Source organism: Scyliorhinus torazame, chromosome 9 (genome assembly GCF_047496885.1).
Source record: "Scyliorhinus torazame isolate Kashiwa2021f chromosome 9, sScyTor2.1, whole genome shotgun sequence".
Lineage (NCBI taxonomy): Eukaryota > Metazoa > Chordata > Chondrichthyes > Carcharhiniformes > Scyliorhinidae > Scyliorhinus > Scyliorhinus torazame.
The window spans coordinates 161,315,337-161,342,667 of NC_092715.1; the positions used below are offsets into that span (position 1 = coordinate 161,315,337).

General features: G+C 44.1%; 1 protein-coding gene across 10 annotated transcripts in view; it reads right to left on the minus strand.

Annotated features, from left to right (window-relative positions):
- Positions 1 to 27,331, minus strand: part of agtpbp1 (ATP/GTP binding carboxypeptidase 1) — a 462,243-nt gene that overhangs the window by 234,651 nt on the left and 200,261 nt on the right. For all 10 annotated transcript variants that reach the window (XM_072516701.1, XM_072516698.1, XM_072516700.1 and 7 more), the window contains 3 exons: positions 20,423 to 20,631; positions 4,018 to 4,195; positions 1,393 to 1,487 (listed from right to left, as the gene is read on the minus strand). In XM_072516701.1, the coding sequence (XP_072372802.1) occupies positions 1,393 to 1,487; positions 4,018 to 4,195; positions 20,423 to 20,631 (482 nt within the window). The remainder of the gene's footprint in view (positions 1 to 1,392; positions 1,488 to 4,017; positions 4,196 to 20,422; positions 20,632 to 27,331) is intronic.

The following is a 27,331-nucleotide window of genomic DNA, read 5'->3' on the forward strand; positions in this document are numbered from 1 at the left end:
GTAATATTTTTGGACATAATTTTCCTTTATTTTCATCCTGTAAAGTTAGATTGTTAAAAACGAGTCAGTTGAAGGATACAAAGGGAATGGCGTTAAATTAGTCAATAACTCAAGATTATTTTTGTGATAAGGAAAGCTGGCACCAGAGTACTAAATTGAGCAAGCATCAAGGGGGTGGCACGGTGGTTAGCACTGCTGCTTCACGGCTCCAGGGTCCCAGGTTCAATTCCGGCCTCGGGTGACTGTTTGCACTTTCTCCCCATGTCTGCGTAGGTTTCCTCCAGATCCTCCGGTTTCCTCCCACAGTCCAAAGATGTGCAAGTTAGGTGGATTCGCCATGCTAAATTGTCCCTTAAGTGTCCAAAAGGTTAGGTCGGGTTACTGGAATAGGGTGGAGACGTGGGGTTAAGTAGGGTCCTCTTTCCAAGAGCCGGTGCAGCCTCGATGGGCCGAATGGTCTCCTTTGTACTGTAAATTCTATGAAGAGGCTTTCAGGGATCACAGAAATGGTGATTGGCTGTCGTTTAATCTAAATGTGTGAGTGAGTGAAGGACAGGGAGGCTGGCGGAAGTGCCAAGATTGCAGCATCATAGGAGCATCACAATATTCAGGCATTATGACTAGTCAATCAGATTGGGTGCGGAGGAGGACTAAAATTAAGGAAGCAAAAGCCACATTAGCTACATATACATCAAGGAAAGAAGCTTTCTAAATAATGGTGAAACGAGAGAGATGGGTGGTAACTGTTAATTACATTACAGGAATCAGAGACATCATTGACCCTAGATGGTGGAAGTGAATATGGTACAAATTGCAAGATATGTGGCACTTAGGAAAGATAAAGATATCTTGTGTGGAAGCAATATCCATAAAAATTAGAAAATCAAGCTCATACCACAGGAAAGGTTATGATATGAATTCTGCAGATGCTCTTTTGACTTTTCACTGTCTCACTAATTATCTAAAGGCTTTCTATTAATCACAATAAAATATATTAATTCCATCTGTTAATTCTCTTTCACCTCCTTCTTCCTGTTTTCCTATGTTAAAGTACCTGCATTCCCAACAGTGTACTGTTCTGATGAATTGTGCATATCCAAAAGGTCGCAACCCCAAATTTCTTTCACTGCTTATTTTGTTCCCCAAATTTAATGCGTCTTATGGGTAAAATATTTTATTCTTGGTGTCAATCTTTTTTTTTTTTTTTAAAAAGAATTTAGAGTATCCAATTCTTTTTTTCAGTTAAGGGGCAACTTAGCGTGGCCGATCCACCTACCCTGCACATCTTTGGGTTATGGGGATGAGATCCACACAGACATGGATTCTTGGTGTCAATCTGAAAACCTGTACAATTTGTAAATATGTAATTTGTAAACAAAGTGAGTCCAGCACCTTCTTGTTTTCATCTTTTTCTTCATCTTCATTTTCATTGTCCGTTTCTACTTCATTGTCATCCGTGTCATCACTTTCATCTACAACATCATCAACTGAAACAAAAGATTAAAAGAATTCTCAAACTCGAAACAACAATAGAGGTTTGTTAAAATCTTTCAATTAAGCACATTGGTTGTTCATATTTAAAAAAATATTTTTCCAATTAAGGGGCAATTTAGCGTGGCCAATCCACCCACCCTGCACATATTTGGGTTGTGGGGGCAAGACCCACGCAGTCACAGGGAGGCACTCCACACGGACAGTGACCTGGGGCCGGGGTCGAACCCGGGTGCTAACCACTGTGCCACCCAATATTGGTTTTTCATAACCTTTTAATACTCAAAAGGTGATAAAGTAGGTACTGCTAGTTAGTTTGTTCACCACAATTAACATAATTTTCATAACCGTTTGAGCTTCCTAACATTGCTAATTTCAGAAAATAACTATAGCCATCATTAGAATGATCGTTCAATTGGTCCAACTGTATTACTTCTTCTGCTTTATATTCTACTTTTTAAATCAAGGAACATGCTCCTTTTAGTTTTCAATATATTTAAACAATTTCACAGTAGGGTTTCAAACTGATACTTTTCGAACTTGTGAGACAATTTTATTTCACAATGCTCCCTGCAAAAACATTACTTCTGCTGTTACTCAGGATAACGCAGAAAATAAACCTACTTTACTATTAGGTTGTTAACTATGACATTAAATTGCTACACACATTTCGGAGCAATTCAACAGGAAAAAAGGATTAAATTTTATCAACAAAACTGCGCAAACAAATGATGTTTACAATATCATCCTAGTTCTTTTGTGAATCCTAAACTTTTTCAACCAGGGTGGAGAGACTCTTATGTGTATATCATTTATGCCCATGGCGATTGCATATTAATACAGAACAGAGAAATGGCAGTCACTAAAACCATTAAAAATTTACTTTGGAAAATCTTGATCCAAATTCCAAGAATGTTAGAAAAGAACTACATTTTGAGGGGAACAGTATGTGAATAATTGATGGCATATTACTTCTCGTCTGTTAGTATATTTGAGAAAAAGATATTTATTGGAGACATACCCAGTCTAGCTTGCATATGACACCATTTCCTTAATAGCCCGGTTGACCCTTAACACCGCCTAAAGTGACCTTAAAAGTCATCATGTTGTCAAGAAATAGTTCAAAGACAAAGTTCAATTTTACGTCTTTCTTACATCGCAACTAAGAGCTTCATTGGCTGTGGTTCTGTAAAGTGCATTATAATTGAAAGCTTTTCTTTCTTTTCAGGAACGTGTGGATATCAAGTAAATATAGTCTTGTCAATCTCTCACATCCCAAGAAAAGAAAATGGCACAGTAGTTAGCATAGTGAAGCTATTTGGAACCACTGAGCTACCAGTAAATATAACATATGAACAAACACATTGATAAAAATAATCAAAATATAATAAAGCAATAAAGGGGTAATCATTGATGTTATTTTCCCTCAAATTAATTATTCTAGTTGTTAACCTGCTCGATTTGACCTCTGTCCCAGAATATGATTTTGTCACAAAGCTAAATCATAGAATCTCTTCAGTGCAGGAGGCCATTTGGCCCATTGTGTCTGCACCAGCCCTTGGGAAGAGCACCCTGCTTAAGCCCATGCCTCCACCCTATCCCCGTAACCCTAACCTTTTTGGACATGAAGGGGCAATTTAGCATGGCCAATCTACCTAACCTGCACATCTTTGGACTGTGGGAGGAAATCGGAGCACCCGGAGGAAACCCACGCAGACACAGGAAGAAAGTGCAAACTCCACACAGTCAGTCGAGGCTGCAATTGAACCCGGGTCCCTGGAGTGGGAGGCAGCAATGCTAACCACTGTGCCACCGTGCCACCCCAATAACCAGTGGGCATAGATTTAAGGCAAATGAGAAAAGAAGCAGAGACAACATGAGAAAACAGAACTTAGCGATCTGTTACACATTGCTGGAAAGGCTGATGAAAGCGGATTCAGAATAGTTTTCAAAAGGAAATTGGATAAATACTTGAAGGGGAATACTTTGCTAGGCTATGGGGAAAGAGCAGGTAAGTGGGAGTAATTGGATCAGTTATTCAAGGAGCTGGCACATGCAGAGGGAACACATCCTCTCCTCCATTGCTGACTCTATATTATAATTATAGGGTCAGTAATCATGATCATACAACATGCTCATAAGACATACATTTTTTTAAAATAAATTTAGAATACCCAATTATTTTTTTTTCTAATTATGGGGCATTTTAGCATGGCCAATCCACCTAACCTGCACATCTTTGGGTTGTGGGGGTGAAACCCATGCAGACGTGGGGAGAATGTGCAAACTCCACATGGACAGTGACCCAGGGCTGGGATTTGAACCCAGGTCCTCAGCCTCATAAGACATTAATGAATCAATACTCACCTTTTGTCCAGAATGAAACAAATGCACATCTTAACTATCTAAGTGGAAGGAATGCAACTGTGCACCTTGCATATACATTTGCATTAATTAATTAATATACGGTTTATTCACTTTAATTTTTTGGATTGGAGAAGGGCGTTGAAAGTTTTGAAAACCTACCTTCAGGAGCTAAATTATAGAATTGTGCAACAGGACCACTTGTTGGGATTACTCGCAACTGGAAGTGGTAGACGCTTTTAATGGTTGGAATGGGAAGGCGATTTTTAGGAAAACATTTTCTCATGATGAGACTAGAGATATTGACCAGAGGATCCAGGGTTCTGACTGAAAGGCAATCCTGAAAAATAAATACAATGAAGAAAAACATTTTATTCTGCAGATTCTATAACACTTAAATAATTACAGTACTGTATTACGTTTGTTTGTTCATCAAAGACTAAGCATACACATCTTGTTAAATGTGTCAAAAGCTTAATTTAAAATATTAGGCTTAAATAGCAAAATCTTCTAACTAAATTGCTTATTTTGCCTGCAATTCCAGCACTATGTGCATTAAAATAAAATGTACCAGTAATGTGGTGAAAGAAGTTAAGAACTTGGTCTAACATTTGTACGACAGATAAATAGCCAAATTACGCCACATAATCTTCCTGATCAATAGTTGTATCTTCATTGTTTAATTTTCATAAGCAATGCTGAACAAATAGATAACGTATTCTGATATAGGCCATGCAAACCAAGATAAGGTTTTGCTAAGTTGGCCGTTCCCAGCCAGAGTAGCAAGAGGGGCAGACAGTGTTCACTTCAGTATCTCTTGATGAAGGAGGAATGGAAAAGTACTGACAAGATCTCATGCTCTTGAAAGCTTTCCAATGGTGACCTACCATAACCATTGGACATCAGGTGAAGATAAAATTGAATGTTTTGTCAATAATTCCAACTATGCTGGGAAACCTATCAGCAAACAGTGTGTAGGGCCACACAGAGAACACAATTATTTAGGTCAGGGAACAAAGGGCTGCTACCATCCATGAAAGCGTATCCAAATTTGAGTCAGTGCTTAGGTCTGTTGAGTGCCAAAGCAAAGTGCAAACAATCAGCCAAAGTCTACTGCTCTTTACATCCATTTTTATTATTTATTTGTACATGGGATGTGAATGTCACTGGCATGGGCAGCATTTGCTGCCAAGCCTAATTGCCTGCGAAAAGGTGATGATGAGTTTACGTTTTGAATCGCTGTGGTCCATATTTTGGAAGTATCTGTCAGTGCTGGCAGGGAGGGTGTTCCAGCTTTTGAAACTCAGTAACAGTAAACGAACAGCGTCACAGTTCCCAGTGAGGACGGGTAAGTAACTTGAAGAGTTGTAATAAACCTGGTTAAAATTTGCCTCAGAGGACAGCTATTACCGTTCCGATCTTAAAAGCAACGCTATGGCAATTTTCATTTGTAGCCTTCCTGTTTCCTTGTGAAGGTTTCCATCCTTCTGCTCTTAGAAAATCTCAGAGAAATTGTTCCTCTATGGGCCCAATAAAAGGACCCGGTGGTCAGTCAGAGCTCTTCATAATGAAAGGGGCGGACACCCCAGCCTTTGCCTCCCTGATCGCCCGCCGGAGACTCCTGCTTGGCCAGCAATCAGCGGCATCACCCAAGGCTGCAGGCTGATTGTCCACCTTGGCAGAATTTCTCACGCTGGAGAAAATATCTGCCAGAGGATCAGAGGAAGGCTTCCACAAAACATGGAAGCCATTCACTAACTTGTTCCAGGACCTGTTTGTAGTGTCCAGTGAGGGAGGGACATGCAGGGATGGGACCCAAGACAGGCCACGAAATAAGGAAGAGAAAAGGAGGGGGAAAGACCAGGATTTTTTTTTGTGGGGGGGAGAAGAGAGAGAGAGGAAGGAAATAAAAGCAGCATTTTCTTTATAAATTACTTTTGTTTGTATTCTGCTCGATTACCTTATGACCGTAAACAAGACACCCTGAATGACAAGGTCCACGTAGCGAGAGGATACATCCTAGGTAAAGTAGCTAAAACTACAGTTGCTATAAATTCTTGTAGCGACATGTTTTGATTTTGTCACTCCACGTATTGAGGGGATACATTGTATGTAAAATAGTTAAAACTATAGTTGCTGTAAATTCTTGTGGATACATGTTTTGATTTGTCTTGTTGTGCATTGTATGATATGAAACGTCAAAACTCCCAAAAAATATTTTAAAACATTTTCACTCCATATAGTTTCTGCATGTTTTTTTGCCTATGCAGCTAGTCATCGGGGGGCTCTGGATTTGGCTATTTATCTTTTTTTCTTTTGTGGGAAATGTTTACCTGGAATCCTTGAATCTCCTTCTTGAATGCTACCCAATGCTCTGGCATAGGTTTACATTCAAAGAGTTGTTGGCACTCTACTTTTACCAAATTGCTTCTCAACTTGGTTAAATTGACCGTTCCAATTTAGAACCTTTTACTCAGAGTTTCTCTTCATCCTTTCCCACACCACAGTTAAATCTTACTGAATTATGACCACTACCACAAAAATGCTCTCCCACTGATACTCCTTCCACCTGTCCAACATTCACTAAATCTAAGTAGAGTGACCTTGTTGGAAGTTTATGCATTGATAAAATTATTTACAACATTTCACATTTTCCACAGCAAATTATGAATGCTTGTGATCAATGCAAAACGTAAACATGGGTTTACAGGAGAAAGTCATGCAAATAGCACAAATGTTTCAAGTAAAGTTTGCCTTGCTGCCTGAAGAACGAGAGAAGAAAATACTCTGACATGAGTGTTAAAAGCGACAACAAATCAGTGAGTGCCTTTTAAGGACCTTGAGCAATTTCTCAAGGTCTGTCCTATGTGCTTATTCATTGGAATCTACCAGCTCATATTTGGAGTAACACTGGAAGCTTGCCATAGGGTAGGAAATAATGTGTGCCAGCAGCTCTAAAAGGTTCAAGACAAAACTGAAAGTTCAGTGAATGAAAGGCACATGGCGACTATAGGTATCACTTTTTAAATTAGGTTTGTTCCAGATATTTTGTTGAGCGGCAAAGTTGACTTTCAGAAGGAATCCCTTTCTTCTTATGAATCAGAGTATAGTTTTAAATTTTCCAAAAAGGAAATTTCAACAGAATGAAAATCGGACAGATTCTACAACAAGCAAAAATATCCACTCCACCAGACTACTATCCAAGCGGTGAAGACTAAAAGCTATCCCAACATCATATAGTGAGCGTACAGCCCAGGGATTAAACAGAAATCATCATTAATATAATTGCCACACTTAATTGACAGGGATCCTTTTAGTGTTCTCTTGGATCGAGATAGTTGAAGACAGGTCAAGACCATAAACAATTTTATTTGAAATTTAAAGTACCCAATTATTGGTTTTCCAATTAATGGGAAATTTAGCGTGGCTAATCCACCTACCCTGCACATCTTTAGGTTGTGGGGGAGACCCACGCAGACACAGGAAGAATGTGCAAACTCCACACGGACAGTGACCTGGGGCCAGGATCAAACCTGGGTCCTCAGCGCCATGAGGCAGCAGTGCTAACCACTGCACCGCCGTGCCACCCCAACCATAAACAATCAAGTAGGAAATTGGTAGATTTCAGTTGGCAGAGCTTTGAAATAACATGTTCAATAGTACAAAAATAACAGAAGGCACAACTAATTATTTTACTAACACTAAAGCTGGATCAGTGACTGTAACATGAATTAAATGCAGTGCTTTATCCATAAAACTTCCATGCTACCTTGATCAATTTTGAAGAATTGAAAGCACACCGTCAGAGAAAAGCCTCTTGCTTGCAATGAAGTTCAAAACTGGGACATAGGAAATCAGAAGATATCTTCCATATTTGGGCAAAGCTATGAAATTGAAATAATAGTTTCCAGTTCCACACAAAGGTTAAAATCAAGCTCATTAACTTCAAGTAACCATTTTCATGTCAAAACAATGTCTCTGTTGAATGAAAATGTAACTACTTTCTTTGCAATAAAAATGCACTTGTATATAAATAATACCTCTGAAGTTGTATTTACATTCCATACAGCAATGTCTATCTCTGTTAACATGTCAAATACATGCTATCAAAGAGGCACAATCATTTATTTTCTAACCTAATATGAAATGACCATCCACGTCCCACAAGAAAATCCATGTAATTTTAATATTTAGGATTTAAATTATATGGGAGGAAAACAATTCTAACCTTCTCATAGGTTAAAAATATTTTTAATGGACTTCCGGGTGCGGCGACGACCAGCTACGTCGCACGTTTCGGCAGCTCCCGGTGGAACGGACTTTTGGGCTCTTAATAGGAGCCCCAACGGCAATGTTAACGGCTAAAAACGCTGTGCGGAAAACCAGAAGGGAATTCCCCCTGGATACGGATGGAAAAAGGAGGGGAAAGTGGCCGGATTGCAGTGGATCCCTTAGAGCAGCGGCAAGGAAGGCAAGCAAAAACCAAGATGGCGTCGGAAGGTGGCAGTTTAACATGGGGCCCTGAACAACAAGAGTTCTTGAAATGCTGTGTGGAAGAACTCAAAAAGGAAATGAAGAAAGAGCTGTTGGCCCCGATATTACAGGCGATCGAACGGCTAAAGGATGAGCAAAGGACCCAGGAGCGGGAGCTTCGGGTCGTGAAGGCAAAGGCTGCCGAGAATGAGGACGACATACAGGGCCTGGTGGTGAAGACGGAGATACACGAGGCACACCATAAACGATGTGTGGAAAGACTGGAGGTGCAGGAGAACAACGCGAGGAGGAATAACTTAAGGATTCTTGGTCTTCCTGAAGGTGCGGAGGGAGCGGACGTCGGGGCATATGTGAGCACGATGCTGCACTCGTTAATGGGAGCGGAGGCCCCGGCGGGCCCGCTGGAGGTGGAGGGAGCATACCGAGTGATGGCGCGAGGACCGAGAGCAGGAGAAATTCCTAGAGCCATAGTGGTGAGATTCCTCCGTTTTAAGGATAGAGAGATGGTCTTTAGATGGGCGAAGAAAACTCGGAGCAGTAAGTGGGAGAACGCGGTGATCCGCGTATACCAAGACTGGAGTGCGGAGGTGGCGAGAAGGAGGGCGAGCTTTAATCGGGCCAAGGCGGTGCTTCACAAAAAGATGATAAAATTCGGGATGCTGCAACCGGCAAGACTGTGGGTCACAGACCAAGGGAGGCACCACTACTTTGAGACGGCGGATGAGGCGTGGACTTTTATCGTGGAAGAAAAATTGGAATGATCAGGTTATTAAAAAGAACGTTTGAAACAAAGTGGTGGGGCGAGTATGGGGGGCGAAGAGGGGGGTAAAAAGGGGGGGAAAGAGGAGTTTTATGTTATTAATCCTGCGATGTGGTAACTTTTCTCTCTTCCACAGGTGGTGGTGGGGGGAGGAAAGGAGGTGGAGATGGGGCGTTGGCCATTGGGGGCGGGGCCAAGGGGGAAGCGCGGGCTTGGTTCCCGCGCTATGATAATCATGGCGGGAATAGGGAAGCAGGAAGCGTCGCACGGTGCGAGCCGAGGTCACGGGGGGAAGCCGAGGTCGGCCAGAGTTTGCTGACTTCTGGGAGCAACATGGGGGGTGTAACTACGCTAGTGGGGGATCTAGCGGGGGGGGGGGGGGAATTATTGGGTTGCTGCTGCTGGGGAGAGGGGGGAGCTGGTATGGGGTGGGGTGGGCGGGGGGGCACCGCCTGGGGGAGACACAGCTGCGTGGGAACCGTGGGAGGAGCTGGAAAAAGGGGATGGCTAATCGACAAGGGGGGGGGGGGGGGTAAAAAGCCCCCCAACCCGGTTGATCACGTGGAATGTGAGAGGGCTGAACGGGCCGATAAAAAGGGCAAGGCTACTCGCACAACTTAAGACAGACGTGGTTATGTTACAGGAGACGCACTTGAAACTGATAGACCAGGTTAGACTACGCAAAGGATGGGTGGGGCAGGTGTTTCATTCGGGGCTAGATGCGAAAAACAGGGGGGTGGCTATATTAGTGGGGAAGCGGGTAATGTTTGAGGCAAAGACTAGAGTGGCGGATAGCGGGGGCAGATACGTGATGGTGAGTGGCAAATTACAGGGGGAGACGGTGGTTTTGGTAAACGTATACGCCCCGAACTGGGATGATGCCAATTTTATGAGGTGTATGCTAGGACGCATCCCGGACCTAGAGGTGGGAAAGTTGGTAATGGGGGGAGATTTCAATACGGTGTTGGAACCAGGGCTGGACAGGTCGAGGTCCAGGACTGGAAGGAGGCCGGCAGCAGCCAAGGTGCTTAAAGATTTTATGGAGCAGATGGGAGGAGTAGACCCGTGGAGATTTAGCAGACCTAGGAGTAAGGAGTTTTCGTTTTTCTCCTATGTCCACAAAGTCTATTCGCGAATAGACTTTTTCGTTTTGGGAAGGACGTTGATCCCGAAGGTGAGGGGAACGGAGTATACGGCTATAGCCATTTCGGATCACACTCCACACTGGGTGGACTTGGAGATAGGGGAGGAAACAGAAGGGCGTCCACCCTGGAGAATGGACATGGGACTAATGGCAGATGAGGGGGTGTGTCTAAGGGTGAGGGGGTGCATTGAAAAGTACTTGGAACTCAATGATAATGGGGAGGTCCAGGTGGGAGTGGTCTGGGAGGCGCTGAAGGCAGTGGTTAGAGGGGAGCTGATATCAATAAGGGCACATAAAGGAAAGCAGGAGAGTAGGGAACGGGAGCGGTTGCTGCAAGAACTTCTGAGGGTGGACAGGCAATATGCGGAGGCACCGGAGGGGGGGACTGTACAGGGAGAGGCAAAGGCTACACGTAGAATTTGACTTGCTGACAACGGGTACTGCAGAGGCACAGTGGAGGAAGGCACAGGGTGTACAGTACGAATATGGGGAGAAGGCGAGCAGGTTACTGGCCCACCAATTGAGGAAAAGGGGAGCAGCGAGGGAAATAAGGGGAGTGAGGGATGAGGAAGGAGAGATGGAGTGGGGAGCGGAGAGAGTGAATGGAGTGTTCAATGCATTTTATAAAAGATTATACGAAGCTCAACCCCCGGATGGGAGGGAGAGAAAGATGGGCTTTCTGGACCAGCTGGAATTTCCTAAGGTGGAGGAGCAGGAGAGGGTGGGACTGGGAGCACAGATCGAAATATAGGAAGTAGTGAAAGGAATTAGGAGCATGCAGGCAGGGAAGGCTCCGGGACCGGATGGATTTCCAGTTGAATCTTATAGGAAATATGTGGACTTGCTCGCCCCGCTACTGATGAGGACCTTTAATGAGGCAAAGGAAAGGGGACAGCTGCCCCCGACTATGTCTGAGGCAACGATATCGCTTCTCCTAAAGAAGGAAAAGGACCCGCGGCAATGCGGGTCCTATAGACCTATTTCCCTCCTAAATGTAGACGCTAAAATTCTGGCCAAGGTAATGGCAATGAGGATAGAGGACTGTGTCCCGGGGGTGGTCCACGAGGACCAAACTGGGTTTGTGAAGGGGAGACAGCTGAATACGAATATACGGAGGCTGCTAGGGGTAATGATGATGCCCCCACCAGAGGGGGAAGCGGAGATAGTGGTGGCGATGGATGCCGAGAAAGCATTTGATAGAGTGGAGTGGGATTATTTGTGGGAGGTGCTGAGGAGATTTGGTTTTGGAGATGAGTATGTTAGATGGGTACAGCTGTTGTATGGGGCCCCGATGGCGAGTGTGGTCACGAATGGACGGGGATCTGCATACTTTCGGCTCCATAGAGGGACAAGGCAGGGATGCCCTCTGTCCCCATTATTGTTTGCACTGGCGATTGAGCCCCTGGCAATAGCATTGAGGGGTTCCAGGAAGTAGAGGGGAGTACTCAGAGGAGGAGAAGAACACCGGGTATCTCTGTATGCGGATGATTTGTTGTTATATGTAGCGGACCCGGCGGAGGAGATGCCAGAGATAATGCGGACACTTCGGGAGTTTGGAGAATTTTCATGATATAAACTGAACATGGGGAAAAGTGAGTTGTTTGTGGTGCATCCAGGGGAGCAGAGCAGAGAAATAGAGGATTTACCGTTGAGGAAGGTAACGAGGGACTTTCGTTACTTGGGGATCCAGATAGCCAAGAATTGGGGTACATTGCATAGGTTAAATTTAACGCGGTTGGTGGAACAAATGGAGGAGGACTTCAAGAGATGGGACATGGTGTCCCTGTCATTGGCAGGGAGGGTGCAGGCGGTTAAAATGGTAGTCCTCCCGAGATTCCTCTTTGTGTTTCAGTGCCTCCCGGTGGTGATCACAAAGGCTTTTTTCAAAAGGATTGAAAAGAGTATCATGAGTTTTGTGTGGGCCGGGAAGACCCCGAGAGTGAGGAAGGGATTTTTACAGCATAGTAGGGATAGGGGGGGGCTGGCACTACCGAGCCTAAGTGAGTAATACTGGGCCGCCAATATCTCAATGGTGAGTAAGTGGATGGGAGAAGAGGAGGGTGCGGCGTGGAAGAGACTGGAGAGGGCGTCCTGTCGGGGGACTAGCCTACAAGCTATGGTGACGGCCCCATTGCCGTTCTCACCGAAGAAATACACCACAAGCCCGGTGGTGGTGGCTACTTTGAAAATTTGGGGACAGTGGAGACGGCATAGGGGAAAGACGGGAGCCTTGGTGGGGTCCCCGATAAGAAATAATCATAGGTTTGCCCCGGGGAGAATGGATGGGGGATTTGGAATATGGCAAAGAGCAGGAGTAACACAATTGAAAGATCTGTTTGTGGATGAGAAGTTTGCAAGTCTGGGAGCACTGACCGAGAAATATGAGTTGCCCCAAGGGAATGCATTCCGGTATATGCAACTAAGGGCTTTTGCGAGGCAACAGGTGAGGGAATTCCCGCAGCTCCCGACGCAGGAGGTGCAGGACAGAGTGATCTCAAAGACATGGGTGGGGGACGGTAAGGTGTCAGATATATATAGGGAAATGAGGGACGAGGGGGAGATTATGGTAGATGAGCTGAAAGAGAAATGGAAAGAAGAGCTGGGGGAGGAGATTGAGGAGGGGCTGTGGGCGGATGCCCTAAGTAGGGTAAACTCATCGTCCTCGTGTGCCAGGCTAAGCCTGATACAATTTAAGGTGTTACACAGGGCGCATATGACTGGAGCACGGCTCAGTAAATTTTTGGGGGTGGAAGATAGGTGTGTGAGATGCTCGAGAAGCCCAGCAAATCACACCCACATGTTCTGGTCATGTCCGGCACTACAGGGGTTTTGGGTGGGGGTGACAAAGGTGCTTTCGAAAGTAGTGGGGGTCCGGGTCGAACCAAGCTGGGGGTTGGCTATATTTGGGGTTGCAGAAGAGCCGGGAGTGCAGGAGGCGAGAGAGGCTGATGTTTTGGCCTTTGCGTCACTAGTAGCCCGGCGCAGGATATTGTTAATGTGGAAGGAAGCCAAGCCCCCGGGGGTGGAGACCTGGATAAATGACATGGCAGGGTTTATAAATCTGGAACGGATTAAGTTCGTCCTAAGGGGATCGGCTCAAGGGTTCACCAGGCGGTGGCAACCGTTCGTCGAATACCTCACAGAAAGATAGAGGGAATGGAAAAGAAGAAGGCAGCAGCAGCAGCCCAGGGGGGGGGGGGGGAAGGAACCAGAAGGACTCTCAGGTCTGTTAATATATATGTATAATATGTATAGGTTGTTGCTATAGTTAATTGTATATTGGACTGTCAAATCATATTTTTGGAGAGTGTTTATCTGAGACAAGGCAGTTGCCATTTAGAGTTAGTTTTCGTTTTTTGTTAGATATTATTTATTTTTTGTTTATAAAACAGGCCATTGTTATTTATACTGTTATATTACTGTGTAAAGGATACACAATGTACTGTGATGGTTGGCCAAAAATTTTCAATAAAATATATTTAAAAATATATATATATTTTTTTAATGTATTTTGTAGCATTTCCAAAGTCAAAGACAAATAAACCTGGAGGAAGGAACCAAAAGTCTGTGACCAAGTAGCAAAGAAATGTGGAACCAGCCTGCATTTGCTGACTGGTAAAGTGAATACTCTGCTGTTTTGGCCAGTTTGGCACTCTCCCCAGAAGACAGTAGTGCACCACACTTACCAAGTAACAACGGCTAAGGGGACAAGGGAAGGATAAAGTAGACTGGAGGTAATTGATCTACAAAGTAAAGACAACACAATCTAATGAAACTGCCTAAGAATTCTTATCAACAGATTTACTTACAAGGTCAATGCCCCAAGAGTTTATCATATAAAATGCATTTGTTCATTTCTACAAGACTACACACAACTGCACATCTCTTTTCCACATGGACAGGCTACAGAAAAAAACACTTCTGGTCATTCTGATAGAGAATGTGTTCAATGCTAAAGGAAAACAGTTAAGACCTTATGGATCTGAGCAAGAATTTCCAATTCTTACATCACTTGCTCTAACTTGGAAATTTACCCTGAAGTCTCTTTAAGTCTCTTTATTTGGCACTTGCTTTGTGTGAAGAATGAGCCCTGGTGTAAATAAGCATTGTCAGATTGTATTAATTATATTGCAATTGGTCAATTTTAAGACATTACCACAAAGATATTTGGGTTTCACAATGTCACCCTAAGGAAAACTGTACATATCTATTTTCATCAGCACTCATTAATTTTTTTTAAAATTAGGTTTATTTTGTTTAAAGATGAGAACAGGCTAATAAATTACCAAGCTAAACAGTCAGCTCACCTTATCAAATGTGGACATAGTTGATCTTGTAACTGCTAGTATTTCAAATAAAATTCACCATAATTGTTAAAGACAGCTATTCAACCTAATAATTCTAGCCGAAGTTTAGTTAATACTATGCTCTGAATGGAACATAAAAGTACATAACATACGTAGCACAAAAACGGGTCATTCAACCTAAAGGGCCCATGGTATGCTTTACACTATCCTTCTTCCATCCTTATCTACCTACCTCGATTAGCATAACCCTCTATGCCCTTCGACCTCTACACTTAGCTTGTCTCCCCCTTTAAATGCACCTGTACAATTTTCCTCAACCATTCTCCGTGGTAGCGAGTTCTACATTCTCACCACTCTGGATAAACAAACTTCTTTTGAATTCCCATTTAATTTCTAGTTTTATTCTTCAATTCAAGTAAAAACATGGTGTCAAATGTATTAAAAACTTTAATAATTTTATTGACTTGTATTTGGTCAGCCTTCTTGTTTCCAGAGAAAGTACCCAGCCCCTTTTATCCCTTCTGATATCATCCCTGTAAATCTCACTTGCACTCTATCCAGTGCCTCTGTAACCTTTTTATATTATGATGAACGCATCTGTACACAGTACTCCAAGTGTGGTCTAAACCAAGGTTGGCTACAAACTTAATATAGAATTATTACCTCTCTGGAAATAAACCTTTGGTTTGCCTTTTTTTAAATATGGCCTTATTAACCTGCATGATACTTTTAGTGATGTGTACATATATACTGCCAGGTCCTGTTGCTCCTCCATCCATTGTAGATTGTTATTTTCCAAACAATATATACCCTCCTCATTGTTCAGAGCAAAATGTAATGCAATTATCCATGAAATTGACTTGCCAATTACATGTCATTCTGCAAGTTATTTATGTTTTCTTGTAATTTATTCCAGTTCTCCTCAGCACGGACTCCTCCCCTCCATCCAAATTTGGTGCCGTCTTCCAATTTAAAACTTGCGGTTTTGATTACAAAGTTTAAATCACGAATACAATTTATAAAGAATAGTGGCACAAATATCCTGGGGGGGGGGGGGGGGGGGGGGGGGAAGATTTGTTAGTGCTCTTTGGGGGGGTTTAAACTAATGCAGCAGGGGCATGGGAACCTGGATTGTAGTTTTAGGGTACGGGAGAATGAGAGTATAGAGGTCAGGAGCACAGATTTGACGTCGCAGGAGGGGGCCAGTGTTCAGGTAGGTGGTTTGAAGTGTGTCTACTTCAATGCCAGGGGTATACAAAATAAGGTATACAAAATGATCAGAGGGTTAGATAGGGTGGACAGTGAGAGCCTTCTCCCGCGGATGGAAATGGCTAGCACGAGGGGACATAGCCTTAAACTGAGGGGTAATAGATATAGGACAGAGGTCAGGGGTAGGTTCTTTACGCAAAGAGTAGTGAGGCCGTGGAATGCCCTACCTGCTACAGTGGTGAACTCGCCAACATTGAGGGCATTTAAAAGTTTATTGGATAAACATATGGATGATAATGGTATAGTGTAGGTTAGATGGCTTTTGTTTCGGTGCAACATCGTGGGCCGAAGGGCCTGTACTGCGCTGTATTGTTCTATGTTCTAAGGTAGGGGAACTGGCAGCATGGGTTGGTACCTGGGACTTCGATGTTGTGGCCATTTCGGAGACATGGATAGAGCAGGGACAGGAATGGATGTTGCAGGTTCCGGGGTTTAGGTGTTTTAGTAAGCTCAGAGAAGGAGGCAAAAGAGGGGGAGGTGTGGCGCTGCTAGTCAAGAGCAGTATTACGGTGGCGGAGAGGATGCTAGATGGGGACTCATCTTCCGAGGTAGTATGGGCTGAGGTTAGAAACAGGAAAGGAGAGGTCACCCTGTTGGGAGTTTTCTATAGGCCTCCAAATAGTTCTAGGGATGTAGAGGAGAGGATGGCGAGGATGATCCTGGATAAGAGCGAAAGTAACAGGGTAGTTATTATGGGAGACTTTAACTTTCCAAATATTGACTGGAAAGGATATAGTTCGAGTACATTAGATGGGTCGTTTTTTGTAGTGTGTGCAGGAGGGTTTCCTGACACAATATGTTGACAGGCCAACAAGAGGCGAGGCCACGTTGGATTTGGTTTTGGGTAATGAACCAGGCCAGGTGTTGGATTTGGAGGTAGGAGAGCACTTTGGGGACAGTGACCACAATTCGGTGACGTTTACATTAATGATGGAAAGGGATAAGTATACACCGCAGAGCAAGAGTTATAGCTGGGGGAAGGGCAATTATGATGCCATTAGACATGACTTGGGGGGGATAGGTTGGAGAAGTAGGCTGCAAGTGTTGGGCACACTGGATAAGTGGAGCTTGTTCAAGGATCAGCTACTGTGTGTTCTTGATAAGTATGTACCGGTCAGGCAGGGAGGAAGGCGTAGAGCGAGGGAACTGTGGTTTACCAAAGAAGTGGAATCTCTTGTTAAGAGGAAGGAGGAGGCCTATGTGAAGATGAGGTGTGAAGTTTCAGTTGCGGCGATGGATAGTTACAAGGTAGCGAGGAAGGATCTAAAGAGAGAGCTAAGACGAGCAAGGAGGGGACATGAGAAGTATTTGGCAGGTAGGATCAAGGAAAACCCAAAAGCTTTCTATAGGTATGTCAGGAATAAGCGAATGACTAGGGAAAGAGTAGGACCAGTCAAGGACTGGGATGGGAAGTTGTGTGTGGAGTCTGAAGAGATAGGCGGGATACTAAATGAATATTTTTCGTCAGTATTCACTCAGGAAAAAGATAATGTTGTGGAGGAGAATGCTGAGACCCAGGTAAATAGATTAGATGGCATTGAGGTACGTAGGGAAGAGGTGTTGGCAATTCTGGACAGGCTGAAAATAGATAAGTCCCCGGGACCTGATGGGATTTATCCTAGGATTCTCTGGGAGGCCTGGAAAGAGATTGCTGGACCTTTGGCTTTGATTTTTATGTCATCATTGGCTACAGGAATAGTGCCAGAGGACTGGAGGATAGCGAATGTGGTCCCTTTGTTCAAAAAGGGGAGCAGAGACAACCCCGGCAACTATAGACCGGTGAGCCTCACGTCTGTAGTGGGTAAAGTCTTGGAGGGGATTATAAGAGACAAGATTTATAATTATCTAGATAGGAATAATATGATCAGGGATAGTCAGCATGGCTTTGTGAAGGGTAGGTCATGCCTCACAAACCTTATCGAGTTCTTTGAGAAGGTGACTGAACAGGTAGACGAGGGTAGAGCAGTTGATGTGGTGTATATGGATTTCAGTAAAGCGTTTGATAAGGTTCCCCACGGTAGGCTATTGCAGAAAATACGGAGGCTGGGAATTGAGGGTGATTTGGAGATGTGGATCAGAAATTGGCTAGCTGAAAGAAGACAGAGGGTGGTGGTTGATGGGAAATGTTCAGAATGGTGTTCAGTTACAAGTGGCGTACCACAAGGATCTGTTCTGGGGCCGTTGCTGTTTGTCATTTTTATCAATGACCTAGAGGAAGGCGCAGAAGGGTGGGTGAGTAAATTTGCAGACAACACTAAAGTCGGTGGTGTTGTCGACAGTGTGGAAGGATGTAGCAGGTTACAGAGGGATATAGATAAGCTGCAGAGCTGGGCTGAGAGGTGGCAAATGGAGTTTAATGTAGAGAAGTGTGAGGTGATTCACTTTGGAAGGAATAACAGGAATGCAGAATATTTGGCTAATGGTAAAGTTCTTGGAAGTGTGGATGAGCAGAGGGATCTCAGTGTCCATGTACATAGATCCCTGAAAGTTGCCACCCAGGTTGATAGGGTTGTGAAGAAGGCCTATGGAGTGTTGGCCTTTATTGGTAGAGGGATTGAGTTCCGGAGTCAGGAGGTCATGTTGCAGCTGTACAAAACTCTGGTACGGCCGCATTTGGAGTATTGCGTACAGTTCTGGTCACCGCATTATAGGAAGGATGTGGAGGCTTTGGAGCGGGTGCAGAGGAGATTTACCAGGATGTTGCCTGGTATGGAGGGAAAATCTTATGAGGAAAGGCTGATTGACTTGAGGTTGTTTTCGTTGGAGAGAAGAAGGTTAAGAGGAGACTTAATAGAGGCGTACAAAATGATCAGGGGGTTAGATAGGGTGGACAGTGAGAGCCTTCTCCCGCGGATGGAAGTGGCTGGCACGAGGGGACATAGCTTTAAACTGAGGGGTAATAGATATAGGACAGAGGTCAGAGGTAAGTTCTTTACGCAAAGAGTGGTGAGGCCGTGGAATGCCCTACCTGCAACAGTAGTGAACTCGCCAACATTGAGGGCATTTAAAAGTTTATTGGATAAGCATATGGATGATAATGGCATAGTGTAGGTTAGATGGCTTTTGTTTCGGTGCAACATCGTGGGCCGAAGGGCCTGTACTGCGCTGTATCGTTCTATGTTCTAAGTTCTATGGTCCCAGTACTGATCCTTATGGGATCCTTCTTTCCATCTTCTGTCACTTTTACCGCTTGTTTTCTGTCTGGTAGTTAGCTATCCATCCATTCTATTATTTGCCCCTTGACTCCATACAGTCTGATGTTACATTAGTCTATTGCGTGGTACCTTATCAAAGGCCTTTTGAAAATCCAGATCATTTACATCATCGGAACATAGGTCATTTAGCCCCTCAAGCTGGTTTCAACTTGATCATAACTAATGTGCAACCTAAACTCATATACCCCAGCCGTACCCATATCCCTTAATATCTTTGGTTAACAAAAGTCTAGCAATCTCAGATTTAACATTAACAAATGATCTCACATAAAACATCTGGAATTAAAAGAATGATGACCACGATGACCATGAAACCATAGTCGACTGTTGTAAAAATCCAACTGGTTCACCAATGTCCTTGCCTGGTCTGGTCTACATGGGACTCCAGACTCACAAATGTGTTTAACTCTTACATGCCCTCTGAAATGGCCTATCAGTTGTATTCAATCAGTACTTACACATTTGGGAGTGCAGTGGTTCAAGAAGGCAGCTAACCACCACCTTCTCAAGGGCAACTAGGGATGGGTAATAAATGCTGGCTTAGCCAGCGACGTCCATATCCCGAAAAATAATTTTAAGAATCATTTGCCATTTGCAGAAGAGTTCCACACTTCTACTGCATTATACCACTTGTTACCTCTTCAAAGAATTTAATGAGGTTAGTCAAACAAGACGTAAGCTTTTGAAATCTATACTGGCGATTTATTATTGTATATTTTGTTTTCTACATGTTTTCGATTTACTCCCTTAGTATGGATTCCATTATTTTGCTTGTACTGATTCTAAGCGGACTGCTCCAGAATTTGCAGGACACGTTCTATATCTCTTCTTAAATAGAGGTTTACAGTGAACTATCCACCAGTCCTCTGGCCCTACACATTAATTATGTGTAATAGTGCCTGTGCTATCATTCCTCAATAGTCTTTTAAAATGTTCAGAAGATTCTTTTAAAACGCACATACATTGCAAAATGCTGAAAAAAAATCCTATAGATTCTACTGAATTTTTTTTGTGAAGGATTTCTTCGACAAGACTCAAGTTGACAATTCTTATTAACTTATTAAATTGCTGTTTAAGGTTTCTTTACATGCATGCATTTTCTGACTGCGTTAGAGAGAGAATTCAAGCTTAGAATAGTTTAATTACAGTAATCTGAAAGATTATACAGTTCTATTATTTGCCAGTGTTTGGAAAAACATTTGCATATTAACTTGCGTATTATCCTGAAGCAGCTGTCTGCAATCAGAACAGCAGCTGATTAAAATATAACAAATTCTCATATTCAAAGATATATTTTAATGGACATTGCAGTTAGTTTTCAATAATCAATTAAGTCCACATAATTATGCAATTGTTAAGCACCAATCCATGTACTTACTTGAGATGTACTATACAAGACTCTCATCCCTTCAGCGTCCACAAAAGCTTTCCTGCCCAACTTGATACTTGTGATATTCTTGATACAGGTTAAAATCCCTTTGCGGATCAGCATGTGCCGATGCCTTGAGTCATGTCTATGCCAATCAATATAAATTGTAAGAAGGATGGGAAGGTATCCCCTATCCACTGACCTCCTGGCATTGGTTTCTATTAAAAAAGATACACACATTTTTAAAATCTTTTCACTGTACACAAATAAAGAAATAGTTGTTACTGATTTGGCATTCAGCCATATACATTCATACAAATATTAGGCATACTTTATGATGTGTTGCAGTGACAGGAAGCATGTGGGGATTGATGAGTGACAGTGTGATCCAAGGCAACTGCATCTGCAAGATGTGTCGGCGGCCTGAGGAGCTTCAGCTCAGAGTCATTGAGCTGGAGGCTCAACACTGGCATCAATACTGGGGAAAGTGGGACCTCTACCGTTGGGGTGGTCTTCAACTGAACCATGCAAGGACCAGTGTTCTGGTGAGTTGTATAACTAGGATGGAAGAGAGGGCTTAAACTAAATAGTTTGGGTTGTGGTGGTGGTGGTGGGGGAGGAGGAGGGGAGAATGTGAAAGGAGGTATGGTAAATTAAAGGGAAACAATGAGGTAATAGAGCAGTGCAGCACGAAGGGACAAAGGATACAAACTTAGAAGTGCACTAGTAGAGAAGGCTAGAGATTGCAAAAATACGGAGTTAAAAGTTCTGTGCCTGAATGCATGCAGCATTCATAATAAAGGCGAATGAACCATTGGCACAGATTTAAATAAATACATATGACCTGATAGTCATTACAGCAACGTGGTTTTAAGGTGAACAAGACTGGAATCTGAATATTGAAGAGTATCTGATATTTTCGAAAAGACAAGCTAGGAAAAGGTGGTGGGATGGCTCTTTTAATTAAGGATGTAATTTCTAATCAGCAAAGAGATGACCTTAGTTTGAAGAGGAAAATATAGAATCAGTTTTTGTAGAGGTAAGAAATAGAAGGGTATGAAATCACCTGTGGGAGTAGTCTAATAGGTCCACTAACAGCAATTGCATTGTAGGACAGAATATATATAGGGAGAAATAAATGGGATGTGTAAGAAAGTTACTGCAATAATCATGGGTGACTTTAATCTACACATTTATTGGACCAATCAGAATGGCAAAGATAGCCTAGAAAATGATTTCATAGCATACATTCAAAGACAATTTTTTTTAGAGCATATGGCAGTGGAGTTTAATCCAGACAAATGTGAGGTCTGCATTTTGGAAGGTCTAATGTAGGTGGGAATTATACAGTAAATGGCAGAACCCTTAGGAGTTTGACAGGCAGAAAGATCTGGGTGTACATGTCCACAGATCGCTGAAAGTGGCAACGCAGGTGGATAAGGTAGTCAAGAAGGCATACAGCACGCTTGCCTTTTTTGGTTGGGGTATTGAGTGTAAAAATTGGCAAGTCATGCTGCAGCTGTACAGAACCTCATTAGGCCACATTTGGAATATTGCACACAATCCTGGTTGCCACACTACCAAAAGGAGGTGGATGCTTTGGAGAGTGCACTGAAGAGGTTTATCAGGATGCTGCCTGGTCTGGAGGGTATTAGCTATGAGGATAGGTTGGGTAAATTTGGATTGTTTTCACAGGAACGACGGAGGTTGAGGGGTGACCCGATGGAGGTTTACAAAATTACAAGTGGCATCAACAGAGTGGATAGTCAGATGCTTCCTGACAGGGTGGATAAGTCAATTACTAGGAAACATAGGTCTAAGGTGCGAGGGGGAAAGTTTAGACCAGATGTGCGAGGCAAGTTTTATACACAGATGGTGGAGAGTGCCTGGAACGCACTGCTGGGAGAGATGGTGGAAGCAGGTACAATAGTGACGTTTAAGAGGCATCATGATAAATACATGAACAGGATAGGAATAGAGAGATACGGACCCCGGAAGTGCAGAAGGTTTTAGTTTAAATAGGCATAATAATCAACGCAAGATTGGAGAGCTGAAGAGCTTGTTCCTGTGTTGTACTGTTCTTTGTTCTAGAGCCAACCAAGGAGCAGACTATTCTAGACCTGGTAATGTGCAATTAGACAGGACTAATTAATAACTTGATGGTAAAAGAGCCTCTAGATTATACCGTGATCAAATTTCCGGTTCAGTTTAAAGGGGAGAAATGTGGGTTGAAGACTAAATAGGAGTATAAATGTAGAGCTGGCTAAAGTGAATTCAGAAACTAAGTTAAAAGATAGGACAGTAAAGATGCAGTGCCACTTTTAAGGTGATATTGAAAAACTCTTAGCAAAGATTTATACCAGTGAGAAAGAAAGAGTCTTTAGGATATATAATTTGTGATAAAATAAGTTAAGGATTGTATCAAATTGAAAGAAACACTGCACAAGTCTGCAAAAACTAGTGGTAGTTCAGAAGAGTGGACAGATTTTTCAAACCAACAAAGAATAACTAAAAAAAAGTAAAAGGGAAAAGGTAGAGCCTGAGATAAAGCTAGCTAGTAATATAAAAACAGATAACAAGTGCTTCTACAGTATTTTTAATAGGAAAATAATAACTAAAGCTAGTGATAGTCTTATTGAGAGTGAGTCTGGGGAATTGATAATGGAAAATAAGTAAAAGGCAAAGGTGTTCAACAGGTATGTGTCCATCTTCACCACAGAAGACTTAGAAAACTTCACAAAGGTACACAAAATCAAAAGATGAAAGGAAAGTAGGAAATGAAAACCACCCCTGTCCCAAGGAGAAATGTGCTAGAAAAACTATTAGGCCTAAAGGCTGACACGTCCCAGGAACGGATGGCGTGCATCCTAAAGTCAGAAGTAGCTGCAGAGTATTGAGGCATTGGTTCCATACGTTCTGAAAAATCCCATTAATTTGGAAATACCATTTAAGAAAGGAGGGAGACAGAAAGGAGGGAGACAGAAAGGAGGGAGACAGAAAGAAGGAAACCAAAGGCCAGTTAGCCTAATGTCTGTCATAGGGAAATTGCTAAAAATTATATTATTAAAGAGGTTATAGCAGGACATTTGGAAAATCATAATGTGGTCTGGTAGTCAACAAAGTTTTGTGAAAGGGAAATCGCGTTTAATAATTCATTGGAGTTTTTTTGAGGTAACAAGCAAGGTGGATTTTGGGAGGCCTGTAGATGGGGTGTCCTTGAATTTTGAAAAGGCATTTGATAAGGTGCCATGTCAAAGGTTGCTACTCAAAATAAGTGCATATTAGCATGTATATAAGATTGATTAGCTAACAGGAAACAAGAGGGTAGGGATAAATTAGTATTTTTGGGTTGGCAAGTTGTAAAGTAGTGGAGTGCCACAGGGATCAGTGCTGGGGCCTCCACTCTTCGCAATCTGCATCAATGATTTGAATGAAAGGACCAAATGTATGGTAGCCAAATTTGCCAATGACAAGATAGCTAAGAAAGTTGCCAGAGGAGGCAGAGACAAAGGGATAGACAGAGTAGGCATAAATGGGTTATTTTCAGGTTGGCAAGATGTAACAAGTGGAGAGCCACAGGGGCAGCCCCAACTATTTATTATTTATATCAATGACTTGGTTGAAGGGACCAAGTGGATGATTGTTAAATTTGCTGATGACTCAGATATAGGTAGGGAAGCTAGTAATGAAGATGACATTAGTCTGCAAAGGGACATAGATAGGTGAAATGAGTGGCCAAAAATTTGGCAGATGGAGTGGGAAAATGTGAACTTATTCACATTGGCAGGAAGAGTAGAAAAGTATACTATTTAAATGATGAGAGATTGCAGAACTCAGTGGTAGAGGGATCCGGATATTCTGCCGCATGAATCACAAAATGTTAGTATGTTGTTCCAGCATGTGATTAGGAAGGCACATGACAGTTGGCATTTATAGCAAGGAAAGTGGAATATAAAAGTAGTGAAGTTTTACCGCAGCTGAGACCTTGGTGAGACCATATTTGGAATACAGTTTTAAATTTTGGTCTCCTTGTTTGAAAACGGATATAATAATATTAGATGCAGTTCATAAATGTTCACTCAGCTCATCCCCGAGATCAAGAACTCATCTTATGGACTTCCGGTTGCGGCAGGGATGAGCTAGCCGCACGTTTCGGCGGCTCCAGCTCCGACGGAACTTCGGGCTCTTTTAAGAGCCCCAACGGGGACTTTGCCGGCCGAAAAACCCGGTACGAGGCGCGAGGGAAGGGAGTCCCCCCCGAACGACGGAGGGAAAAACCGGCGGCGGCGGCTGCAGCCCGAAGAATCTGCAATCAGAAGGTCAGAGGGAGTGGAACAAAATGGCGGCGGAGAAACCACAGGTGACATGGGGGCCTGAGCAGGACGAGGTTGTGAGACGGTGCGTGGACCTGCTGAAGAAGGAGGTAATGACCCCGTTGTTACAGGCAATTGAGAGGCTTAAGGAGACTTTAAAGACCCAGGAGACTGAACTTCGCGTGGTGGAGCAGAAGGTGTCAGGTATTGAGGACGAGGTCCTGGGCCTAGCGGTCAAGACTCAGACGCACGAGGCACTTCATAAAAAGTGCGCTGACAGGATTGAGGCCCTTGAAAATGGAGCGCGAAGGAAGAACCTTAGGATACTAGGTCTCCCGGAGGGTGTGGAAGGAGTGGACTGTGGAGCGTACGCAAGTAAGATGCTGAGCTCACTGATGGGTGCTGAGGCCCCTGCGGGCCCCATGGAGGTGGAGTGGGCAAATCAAATCCCGGCGAGAAGACCAAAAGCGGGAGAACCACCGAGGGCGATAATCGTGCGATTCTACCGCCTTAAGGACAGAGAAGAGGTCCTGAGATGGGCTAAAAAGGTGCGGAGTAGCAGATGGGAGAATGCGGTGGTAAGGATCTACCAGGATTGGAGTGCGGAGGTGGCGAGAAGGAGGGCGAGCTTCAACCGAGCCAAAGAGGTTTTGCACAAAAGGAAGGTGAAGTTTGGGATGCTGCAGCCGGCAACACTATGGGTCACGCATCAGGAGAGACACTATTATTTCAAGACGGCGGAGGAAGCATGGTCCTTCAATGAAGAGAAACTGGACCGGAACTGAGGGACTGATGCTGCAGGGAACTGTTATTGTTGTTATTATTGTTTTTGTTAATGGGATGGTGAAAGTTAATCGAGAAGTAAACAGGGAAGGGGGGGGACACTGGGGAAATGTGGGCGCCGGTGAGGGGGGAGAGGCGGGACATAGTCGGAGAATGGGGAAGGAGAGGGGGGAGGGGAAAGGGAGCTGCGCCATAAGAGGCTGGTCAGGTAAAGGGATGTTCCCGCGCCAGAAAGAATAAGGCGGGAAAACAGGCGCAAGGCGGATGGGAGTTCCCTCACACCGGGGGGGGGGTCGAGGAGCGAGCAGGAGTAGCCGGGGTCAGTTGAAGTCAGCTGACTTACGGAAGTGATATGGGGGAGCAATCAAGCTAGATAGGGATCTAGCGGGGGGGGGGGGGGGGAGACAACTGGGTTGCTGCTGCGGAAATCCAAAAGGAAATGGCTAAAGAGAGGGTGGTCGGGGGCGGAATGCGACACTGGGGGAGCGAGCGGGAGCGCAGAGGCGGGATATGGGACTGGCCTAGAGAAGGCAATGGCTAGTCGACACGGGAGGGGGGCAGGTAGCCCCCCAGTGAGGCTGATCACGTGGAACGTGAGAGGCCTGAATGGACCGATAAAAAGGGCCCGAGCGCTCGCGCATTTGAAAGGACTAAGGGCAGACGTGGTTATGCTCCAAGAGACGCACCTAAAGGTGGCGGACCAAGTTGGGCTAAGGAAAGGATGGGTGGGACAGGTGTTCCACTCAGGACTGGACGCAAAGAACAGAGGGGTGGCCATTTTGGTGGGGAAACAGGTAGCATTTGAAGCAAAGACCATTGTAGCAGATAGTGGAGGTAGATATGTAATGGTGAGTGGTAGGCTGGAGGGAATGGAGGTCGTGTTGGCTAATGTGTATGCCCCAAATTGGGACGATGCGGGGTTCATGAGACGGATGCTGGGGCGTATTCCGGACCTGGAGGCAGGAAATTTGATTTTAGGAGGGGACTTCAATACGGTGCTGGACCCGGGGCTAGATAGATCCAGCTCAAGGACTGGAAGAAGGCCGGCAGCGGCCAAGGTACTTACGGGGTTTATGGACCAAATGGGGGGAGTGGATCCATGGCGATTTCTTAGAGCCAGGGCTAGGGAGTTCTCCTTCTTCTCCCACGTCCATAAAGTGTACTCCCGGATAGATTTTTTTGTTTTAGGAAGGTCGTTGATCTCTAGGGTGGAAGAAGCTGAATACTCAGTCATAGCGGTTTCGGATCATGCCCACATTGGGTGGACCTGGAAGTAGGAGAGGACAGGGAGCAGAGAACACTCTGGCGATTAGATGTGGGACTGATGGCGGATGAGGGAGTGTGTGCAAGAGTGAGGGGGTGTATCGAGAGATACCTGGAGGTCAATGACGACGGCGAGGTCCCTGTGGGAGTGGTCTGGGAAGCACTAAAAGCGGTGGTCAGAGGAGAGCTGATTTCTATTGGGGCCCACAAAAGGAAAACAGAGGCCAAGGAAAGGGATAGATTACTGGGGGAGATTTTAAGGGTGGACAGGGAATTTGCAGAGACCCCGGAGGAGGAGCTGTACAGGGAGAGGAGACGACTCCAGACCTAGTTTGACCTTCTGACCACCAGAAAGGCGGAGGTACTGTGGAGGAAGGCACAGGGGAAGAGGTATGAATATGGGGAAAAGGCTAGTCACCTGTTGGCGCACCAACTGCGAAAGAGGGCAGCAGCGAGGGAGATAGGAGGAATTAGGGATGAAAGGGGAGACACTGTGCGAAGGGCAGGAAAGATAAATGAGGTGTTTAAGACCTTTTATGAAGAACTGTATAGGTCTCAG